General features: G+C 45.3%; 1 protein-coding gene and 1 non-coding gene across 2 annotated transcripts; both read right to left on the bottom strand.

Moving 5' to 3' along the window:
• Nucleotides 1–278: 278 nt before the first annotated feature.
• LOC123412754 (cell number regulator 2-like) lies at nt 279–1,498 on the bottom strand. The gene is made up of 2 exons (XM_045105690.1): nt 975–1,498; nt 279–877 (listed from the first exon to the last, which is right to left on the bottom strand). Exons 1-2 carry the CDS (start codon nt 1,381–1,383, stop codon nt 786–788), a joined length of 501 nt encoding a protein of 166 aa, XP_044961625.1. The 5' UTR covers nt 1,384–1,498; the 3' UTR covers nt 279–785.
• Nucleotides 1,499–7,268: 5,770 nt separating this feature from the next.
• TRNAW-CCA lies at nt 7,269–7,340 on the bottom strand. The gene has a single exon. It is a non-coding gene; the product is annotated as a tRNA-Trp (tRNA).
• Between the last annotated feature and the right edge of the window lie 3,111 nt (nt 7,341–10,451).

Here is a 10,451-nt window from a genome sequence, read left to right as displayed (position 1 = left end):
TTCATACTTTTTAATAGGTATAGATAACAGACAGGCAAAAACACTTCATACATGATATACACTTCATACGTTGCAGATAAATGATGAAGCACGGGTTGAATAACAAAAATTACAGGGTTTTTTTTATAAAAATAACGCGGTGGGTTTTTCGACGAAAGCAATAGCCGCTTTATTATATAGATATAGATATAGATATAGATATAGATATATGAATATAGTTTTGTAGTATGTAGTAGTATTTAGTTTGTTTTTTTAAAGAATGAGGCTCGAGACAAACGAACCCGGCTTTAAATTAGCAATGCCATCGACTGGTCAGGGTTACAACCAACAAGCACAACGATCAACTACACCAACAAAGCAATAAAAAAACCAACGGCCGAAAGATACAATACCAGTGTGGGGGAAAACAGATTAAAAAAACAAACTTACACAAGCCACCCTATACAACCACCTAAGATTAAAGTGATAGAGAAACAAGCACCGCTTGACGATGGAGTCTGCCTTCAAGCTCGAACACCGTCCTAGTAGAGAAGGTTGAAACAGCGTCGAAGGCGGCATTGCCGACGGCCTTGGCAGCTTGGCAACGATCTGGCCGAACGTCTGCACTAAGAGTAAGAGGTAAGAGCCCCTCTCTCCAGATAACTTGTCCTGGTTAAGAAGAAGTACGTAGCTACTCCTCTCGCGTCATGGATCGAGATGGAAGGCGCATATATATAGATCTGGATATATATATCCAACAGCTGGGGTGGCTAAGCTATAGCTAGCTCTTGCGCCGACGATGACGATCACCGCGTCATCCCGTCTACGTGCATGGCGGGCGGCACCGTCGCCACGCCGCCGCCGCCGCGCTGCTGCATCTCCATGTTGGCGTGCCACCCTGCATCCACCGCAATCCAATCCAATTCAATCAGCATAGACAAGACAACCGGCCGGAACCACACGCCGCAGAAGCAGAAACGCACGCACGCACGTACCGATGTCCATGATGAAGCCGCGGTTGTGGAGCTCGCGGTACTCCTGGCAGAGGGCGCACCACTCGCAGAAGGTGTGGACGCACACGTCCGGGTAGGGGTCCTCCTGGAGGCCGTACTGCGCGCGCATCTTGGTGCGGTAGAAGCAGGTGTAGATGGGCGTGAACCACCACGCCGACGCCAGCCCTACCAGCATGTAGAGCGCCGTGCTCGCGCCGCTCGCCATGGCGCCGCGGTCCACGATCTCCGCCACCAGCCCGAACGTGATGCACGGGCAGAGGCACGTCAGCCAGCAGTTGCCGCGGTCCTCGGTGCAGTCGTACAGGCCCGTGGTCCAGGGGGTGGTCGGCGGCGGCGCGTGCACCAGCGCGCGCATCGGCGCGGCCGGTGGTGGCAGCTCGGCGGCGTCCATTGCGGGCACGCGAATCGGTGTATATACTTTCCTCTTGGCAGCTGGCTTCCTCGTCCGGCCACCGGAGGGTGGTGAGGCTGGCGGAGCGAGGGGTGATTAAGCTAGCGCGGGGATGGCCTCAACACGAGTGCCAAGGATGTCTATATATATGATCGATGATTCACAGGTTGGTGACCGCACAAACAAACTCTAATCCATGCATGATTAATTAGCCTGCCCTATCTTTAACTACACCGCCAAAGATAAGCACCACGTGATTTTCCTGTCCTTTGTGAGACACAAAATAGTACTACTTCCTCCAGGCATGCACTTAGGTTTATGCTGAATTGTAGCATGCACCAGGAAGTTGATGTATGACTGTCTAGAACTTGTGATTGATTTAGATTGACCAATCGTATGGACCAATCCAAGCTCCGTCAGGATGTATAGACAGCGTTCCTAAATTCCTTCTGGACCAGTGCATCAATAAAAAACATGTCAATCCACAATGCCCCTACATTAATCATTCTGAACAAACTCATGTCTAGATACCTTCAGAATTTTTTCTAGATTCTGTGAACTCTTGTATTATGAGAAATCATATCAATGTTGGTGGTAAGAAGTTTCAGTTTTATTTTCCAGTTGTATTGATGATTGATTGGTTATTTGTCATGCTCTTGAGAAGGAGTTACCGATGGAGACAGCTGGGGTGTCATCGTCCTTGCTTGATCTGGGCATATGTGCCAGCACTTAGGCTGGTCATAGTGGGGAGTATCATATAGTAGTATCATACATATGATACTATTGTATGATACTATCTTCATAGTGCATACTATCATAAAGTAGTATCATAGATGACCTTATTTATTGACATGCATCACACATAGTAGCATAACATTTAACATGTTATGGTATCTATCTATGTTACTCTAACTATCTCTCTTTTCTTTAATTGTCTGCCACATCAGCATGTTTGCTATTCCCAAGTACATGATACTACCTTAGTTACTCCCACTATAGTCAGCCTTACAGCTTCCAATGCATAAACAAATGACACGGCTTGTCTGTTACCTACTGACTCATTTAGAGCAAGTACAATAAGGTACAGTCAGCAGGCTGTAAGGATTAAAATACTATATTTTTGATGAGTTGGATGAGAGAGAAGAGGAGAAAGAAGGGAAACGGGCTCTTCATGAAGAGCCAGCACTAGCACGTGCTCCTAGGTGCTTTGTGAGAATGAATGGTGGGCCATATATGATAAAAGTAGTACTCTTTTATAGCTAACTTTTGTACAAACTAGCTGTAAGATGGGCTATAAGACTGCTTATAGCCAGCAGTTGGCTATACTATTAACCATGCTCTTAGGCCACTCCCAATGCTCCATCTTATACAGGTGCTAAGGCTGCCACATAGGTAACAAATCTGATGTGGCAAGCTAATTAATAGGAGAGAGATGAGTGTGTTGATTCCAAGAAGAAACAATGCTAAGCGCGTGAACCTAGATAAAACAATTAAATGAAAGAAATGCATCAATGCATGCACAACTTTAGTTGCAAAAGCATTAAATAAGGAGGCTTAGCTACAATAAGCTAAGCAACTATGCATTGGGAACTTTAGTTGCTAAACTATTTAATGTGCTTAGCACCTCATCTTAGCATCAATGCAGTGGACGTGGCCCTATGTGCTACAGGGCCAACTTTCATTTTCACGCCAAGCAGGTTTAATTATCGAAGGGCTAGGAAAGATCGATGGACCAGAGCGGGAGCATAGACTACGATGAGTTCATCGAGGCGATAGTGCACATCAAGAAGCTGTAGCTGGAGGAGCACGTGCCGGCTGCCACGCCTATTTTTACATGAACGACAATGGGTACATCACCATGGAGAAGGTGGAAGAGGCCTGCTGAGAGTACAATATACGAGATGTAGCGGGAGGAGCACCTGTTGGCTGCCTTTGCCTACTTCGACAAGGAGAACATCGGGTACATCACCGTAGAGAAGGTGGAAGAAAGGCCTGCCGAGAGTACAACATACAAGATGTATCAACACATCATCAGGGAGGTCGACAATGACAACATGTATATGTTTATTCAGTGCCGTCTCCATCTCAAATTAATTAATTGATTCATTTAATTCCAGTGATTAGTCTTACTGTTAAGCTAAAAAATACAAATCTGAAATCCAAATTGAGCATGTCATTGATATACACTAATATATTTGATTAGCATGTTCGAATCGATGATGGGGAGTTTGTGGCGATGATGGAGAAGGGGATCACCGGTAACAAAAGGTTGACCAGAGGCACAACTCCGATGTTATGATTCTCCATGGAGCGGACGGCGTCATTGGAGTTTAAACATGACATCGTTGATGGAGAGAACAAGAGATGTCCCACATACAATGTCAACAATTGGGTTGATGGCGTCACGTCTGGGGATGTAGTACAAGAAATATGTAGTTGTCTCCCTCCCTTATACATATTTGTTTTGGACTTAAGCCTCATATATTATAATTTACCTGACATGAACTCTATTTATCATGTAAAATGTACAATCAATTTATTTGTCTTGCTTCAATACCGATTTAGATTATGGTAGCAATAGTTTGTTTTCATGGTCAAGGGTGGACTTGGTTTTGTAGGCCATGAAAAAATGGTATGATGGGGTGCAACGATGGGACATGGTGGGTTTGTCCCACCAATGTGCAACCGGTAAATTTGCTTAGGGGAAGCTCAGAAAATAGGGACAAAGGGACATTTCAGTTAATCAAGTCTCAGTATTAGTTTCCAATCTTATCTTTGTTGTGGTCGGATAACAAGGAGCGACAAACTTTTTTGCACTGAGTACATAATTTGTTATTCACAAATCAGAAATACAAATCAATCTATTGAATTGAGAAAGATTATATATATATATATATATATATATATATATATATATATATATATATATATATATATATATATATATATATATATAATCCTACTCCTATTTATATAACTAGTTCATAAAGATTATATATATATGTAACTAGTTCTGTGGCAAGCTGTGATAGAAAATCCTACTCCTATATATATAGGTATATAGACAAAACTGTGTCTACCATAGTTTGCCACAGAACTAGTTTAGGCTCGCTAAACTTTTACCGGTTTTAAAAGTTAGCAAAAAACTGAAATAAATAATGTAGTACCTATCTAACGCAACAATATGATCGAACGGAGGGATAGTGAAAATATGCATTTATGTCTCCTCGGAAAAAAAAACCAAGCATTTCAGCTTGCGCTGACATAAACTATATACTGGTCTGCTTGATTTTTTTGTCCAGTATATTTATTTATTTATTTATTTTATGTGGCATAAAATATTTTTAACGACGATTATACATTTTTACGATCTTTTTTTAGTATGAAATAAGACAAAAATTGCGTGAGTAAAATTACGGTGCATTGATCATAAAATAGAGGGTGTGAAGAATAACTATTCATATATATATTTGCATATATGTATATATTTAGAAAAGTCTATTCATCACCCAGGATGCAGAATAAGTTATTCTTCATTCTAGGTAATCTTACGATCATTTCATAATTAAATTACATTTAAAATGGAAATATTTACATTTATACTTATTCACTACGTAAATTTTGACATAAAAAAATAAAAAATATAGGTCATAAGACCAAAAAACGCATTTTATGTATATTTTACACTATGTTTTTGTGTTTATAATTTTACATGACATAAAATATTTTTATGGTGTCTATATATTTTCTTACGGTCTCTTTTTACATATGAAATAAAACAAAATTTACGGAACGTAAAATTATGGTGCAGTGATATGAAAAGAGAAGGGGATGAATAATAACTATTCGTCACCCAGGAATCCCAGGGATTGACTATTCTTCACCCCTCTCTACTTTCACATCAATACACCGTAATTTTTTGTTTCTTTTTTTTACGTGACATAAAATATTTTTTACGACTATTATACTTTTTACAATATTTTTTGTATGAAATAAGAGAAAAATTACGTGACATAAAATTACGGTGCATTGATGATAAAATAGTGGTTGTGAAGAAAACTATTCATATATATAGTTGTGTAATATTTCATACGTAAAAAGAGATCGTAAGAAAATATATAGTCACCATAAAAAATATGGTATGTCACGTAAAATTATAAACATAAAAACATAATGTAAAATATACATGAAATGCGATTTTTCTGGTTCTATGACCTACATTTTTAATTTTTTACATCAAATTTTACATCATGTATCAATATTAATGTAACTATTGGTATTTCAAATGTAATTTGTTTACGAAACGGTTGTAAGATTACCTAGGTGAAGAATAACTTATTTTGCATCTTGGATGACGAATAGACTTTCTATATATATAGAGAGAGCATGGATTTGCTATCAACACTAGCTAGAGTGGTTGCTATCTGAACCCTTTGTTTGCATCGAGATCCGAACTTTCTTGTAGATAAGGTTTCTATGAAAAAGAGGAAAGAGAAGGGACCAGATCCCAATACATAACGTGCAGCACTGATTGCAGTCGCTTCAGCGAAACTTTATATGTTCACTTTTGTCTATATATAAGTACAAAGTTAAAAAACGGATATATGAATACAAGATCGAAAATGAAGGTAAGGAGGACGGGGAGAAGATTAGATATCACTTTGTCTTTTTACAAGGAGGTTATGGTTGCGAAGAAACGGCGATTGCCGGGGGGGGGGGGGGAGCTGGAGAATATCAGTTTATTGATGAAAACTACGTATCATTAAGGGTAAACGATGTTTTTATGTAGAAACTCTATTTGATCACTATGTTCTTTATCCCATGACAGCACACACCCATTAAACTAGCTTCTGTAATGTGGCTTTCTCTTTTGCTCGTGAATGTGATACAGTAGCCCACAACCTAGCTGCCATGGAAGCTACCGGCCGAGCGCCCACTGGCGGAGCTACGTGTTAAGGAAAAGGGCCATGGACATGACCCGGCCTAGGGTCGGCCCTGGGTTTGCCTCCCCTCCCGACGGCACCCGCAGCCGCCATCATCACCAGGATTTTTTCACGATTTTAACCCATGGGACGAAAGTATTGCACGGAATGAACTTTGATTAAAATCATTTCACGATCTGACCTTTTCTGAAACGCCAGAGCCCGTGGCGTTGCAGACGCACATAGAAACGCCAGTCTAATGTGGCGTTGCAGACCCACTTAAACGTTAGTCTAATGTGGCGTTGCAGACCCACTCAAACGCCAGTCTAATATGGCGTTGCAGGCCACACGAAAAACGCCATGGTCCATGGCGTTTCAGCAGTACACATGTTGCTGGCAGCATGCCGTGGTCTGGCTGGATGTCGTCGCTGCGTTCCATAGTGGGTCTGCAACGCCAGCACTGTTGGCGTTTCACAATGGGCCTGCAACGCCACATTAGACTGGCGTTGCAAGAAAGAAAAAACGTCACGGTAGACAGACGTGTCACTGTTGGGCAGCAACGCCAGCACTGTTGACGTTTCACAGTGGTTCTGCAACGCCACTTTAGACTGGCGTTGCAAAAAAGAAAAAACACCACGGTAATGTTTAAAAAAAAGGTTGAAACAGTGAAAAAATCCCCATCACAACAACGCGTCTGACTCTAGATCAGAAAGTTGCGTGTTCGATTCTATGTGTGCCCCCGCAGCTTTTTTAAAATGCAAGCTTAATTCTATCTATATTTATGCAAGAAATTGTAAAAGAAAAAATAGAAAGATTAGTTACACTTGAACCCCCAGCTTTTCGGTGCTGACACCGCCACTGGTGGCATTGCGGCCACGGGTTTGATGTGTTAGATTTTTCTTATGGGGTATTAAAAGCGAGTTAGTAAATAAAAAAAGAAACCGGATGTTTTGTTCGGGGCATTGAACCCGACGTGAATCGAACACGCAACCTTCTGATCTGGAGTCAGACGCGCTACCATTGCGCCACGGATCCGGTGTGTTTATGCTTGCAAATTATATTATAAGTAAACACCGTCCGTACTTTTTCCGTCTGTCTAGTGTAATATATATGATGAATGGACTAGTAAGTTGCGGTTGGCAGCTCGTATATTATGTTGGATCAAAAAAATTGGTCCGCGATGAACACACACACACACACAAGATTCTCAGCAGGTGGCAAGATCAATTGAGTTTGCTGGTAGCAAACTATGCTGCTGCTTGCTCGTAAAAAAAACGAGTGCGCTTTCAGACCAAATTTTGCTTCCGATCTTGACATACTTCAGGCCGTAAGAGCAACTTACCGTAAAACCGTTTGAAGTGTAAATTCCGGTGAGTACACGAGCTTGGGCCATTTTTTCGGTAAGATCAGACCCGTATACTCAGCCCGTCCTGTAAATGTTTTACGGTGGTCTACAAATGCGCCCCCTCGCATGGTATATCTGCGGGTACACGTGCTCGATGCGGATACAATTCCTATCTCTCGGCCGCCGCGAAATCGCCATTCCTCGTCGCATTTCTCGCTGTCAGCACCTCAAATCCGTCGTCCGCCCACAAATCTGCGTGATGCAGAACTCCAGCCGTCGTGGCGACGACGACCCCAAGCGGGCGCGTTGTGTTAGATCCGACAGGGCGCGGAAGCGCTCCGCCCTGCGGTACACCCGCCATGGGCTAACGCCGCCTCCATCGCTCCTCCGCCCGAGACCTAGGAGTACAACCGCGCGTGGGGGCGCCTTTTCTCTAACGCAGGCAGCTCCTCTGGGGCGTCCAGCGCGCGCTCCTCTCTCATCCAAGTGAAGAGGGAGCCGATGGAGTTCTCCCCGTTCGCGCGGTGAAAAGGGAGTCGGAGGCCAAGGCGGGACCAAAGCGAAGGAGGATGCAATTTTGTTTGTGATGCTCGTGCGTAGTGCATGGGTGGAGGAAGCGGAGCGGCAGTGTCGCCGGAGGGGGGAGGAGATCGATGCCATGCTCCACGAGCAGGGCCTGGTATCGGCCCTTGCGTTGGACGAGAAGGAGGAGGACTGGCGCCGCGAGGCCGCTGAGCAAGAGTAGATCTTCGTCGAGCTCATCTCCGACTCCAACCCCGATTGAGCGCCGCCGCTGGTCTGCTACCGCTCCTTACAAGCTCCGTCAAGCTTCATTTTGGCTAGTATTAGGGTAGGGTAGCTCCGGCGAGCTTTTATATGTACATATATCTATGTTGTGTGTGAACGATCTGCCCTACGTACGAATAATCTATACTCCGGTCAGTTTTTGTGTTCTATAATTTGTCGAGCGAAACATCTTTCTCAAATTTACAATTCTGGATACGGTTTCTCCTCCGCGACGGCGATTTTGAGCCCATATATACCATGTTGCGCGAATTGTAAACTGTGTTTACAGTTCCACGGAATAGAGGGTCTGCTGGAGTTGTTCTAAACATGGACCTGGATCTTTGGCCACCCTTCGGGGTTCCACCGAGAAATATCGGCTAGATAGCAAGGAGGATGGACCCCTCCACCGAACAGATATGTTAAATTGAACGGTGATGCGGCATTTGATACTTGCAAAATCACTTAATTATATATACACAAATACAAATGTATAAATCCACGCCCGGTTCTGTTTACATAAACGCAGTATAGACTAGTGTTCGGTGTTAGGTTGATCTCTCGTTCAATGGGCTCAACGGCCCATTGGAACCTTGACCCATGCCCTGATCGGGGGCGTCCAGCCCAAGCAAGGCTGGTGAGCCCCTGTCGCGCAGTGCTATATAGAGGAGGTGGGGACCATGGCACATGACATGAGGTTCGCCGCCGCCACTGGTTCCCCACTCTCAACCCTAATCCGATCCAGAGGGTAGCACTCAAGCGATGGGAAGTCCATCAACACCGCTACCGCATCTATCTCTCTGCTTCCCCACCGTCGCTACCATGTCACGATGGACGCCGGAGGAAGCTCATCGAGTGTACAACAAGGTAATAAATCACTATCTCATCCCGAACAAATCTAGCCTAAGATCCACGGGATCTATCAATGGTATCATGAGCAAGGTTGGCATTAGATGTGTTTTCGGATAAAGAATGTACAAGTAAAGTTTTCCCCTCCCCGATATGATCCCTACAAGAGGGCAAACGATAAGATGAAAAGCAAAAGAACAAGAAAGAATTCACCGGAGTTATCTCCGGCAAAGAAGCGTCGCCGCATGGCCGCGCCTGTTCCTCTCGATCCCCACACGCATCGGCAAGCCGAGGTGTGGGGAAGAAGAACCTACCTCCATGGAGGCAAAGTATGGATCTAGATCCAGCATGAAAACGAAGAAAAGGATCCGGATCGGATCCAAAACAGAGGAAAAACAAAGAAATAAATCGGATCCGATCCAAAAAAGGTAACAAAAGGGGAGGAAGGGAACATGCAAACCAAGAAAACAAAGTTTCCCACGGGTTAAGAGCTCCATCACCAAACCGCTCGACGGTGGCGCGCTCACCGCAAGCTGGATGCGCAACCGGCGAGGGGATGGCGACAGAGCTGTTTTCGGACGATCTTCACCCCTCGGCAGGGAGGTGGGCACACCAACACACCCCTTGACGGCAGCGCACTCTCCCTCGGGAGAATGCGCGCACCAACAAGAGGAGTGAAGGAGGCCGCCGCTGCAAAGAAGGGGGAGAAGAAAGGGCCCCGGCCACCCGCAAGGCAGCATACGGCGTGGGGTTTCTAGACCTCCACGGCCCGCGGCCACATGAGGGTGCATGGGCGGCGGCGCGCTGCGCTCGGCGGGGCAAGAGGGCCACCACGCGAGCGAATGGCTCGGCCACCGTGGGCTGCTCGGGAGCGCCGCGGGACAAGAAAAAGAAAGGGCCCCGGCCGCCGCGAGGGAGTGGCACGGACGGGAGCAGAGGCGATAGGAGGAGCCGCTCGGGCGCGAGAGACGGGAGAGAGCGGCGGGCTGAGGGGGCAAATGGCTAGGGTTTCCCCCTCACAGCCGGCTCGGACCCTTTTTGATGCTCCGAGGCACACGGGCAGCCGTCGGATTCAATCCGACGCCCCCCCTCGTTCCGCTGCTAACCCTAGGCTGGGGCGGGCCTTCGGACCGCAAGAGCCAAGCCGCCAGCCGCCCCAGGCCGGCGGG

Source organism: Hordeum vulgare, chromosome 7H, assembly GCF_904849725.1.
Source record: "Hordeum vulgare subsp. vulgare chromosome 7H, MorexV3_pseudomolecules_assembly, whole genome shotgun sequence".
NCBI lineage: Eukaryota > Viridiplantae > Streptophyta > Magnoliopsida > Poales > Poaceae > Hordeum > Hordeum vulgare.
The sequence above is the reverse complement of the archived record's forward strand: the minus strand, read 5'-3'. Positions and strand labels throughout refer to the sequence as shown.

Excerpts from the sequence above, each read along its gene's own strand:
- LOC123412754 (XM_045105690.1), bottom strand. The coding sequence starts at position 1,383 with ATGGACGCCGCCGAGCTGCCACCACCGGCCGCGCCGATGCGCGCGCTG. Across the intron at positions 878-974 it reads CGGCTTCATCATGGACATCG|GGTGGCACGCCAACATGGAG; the intron begins GTACGTGCGTGC and ends CGGTGGATGCAG.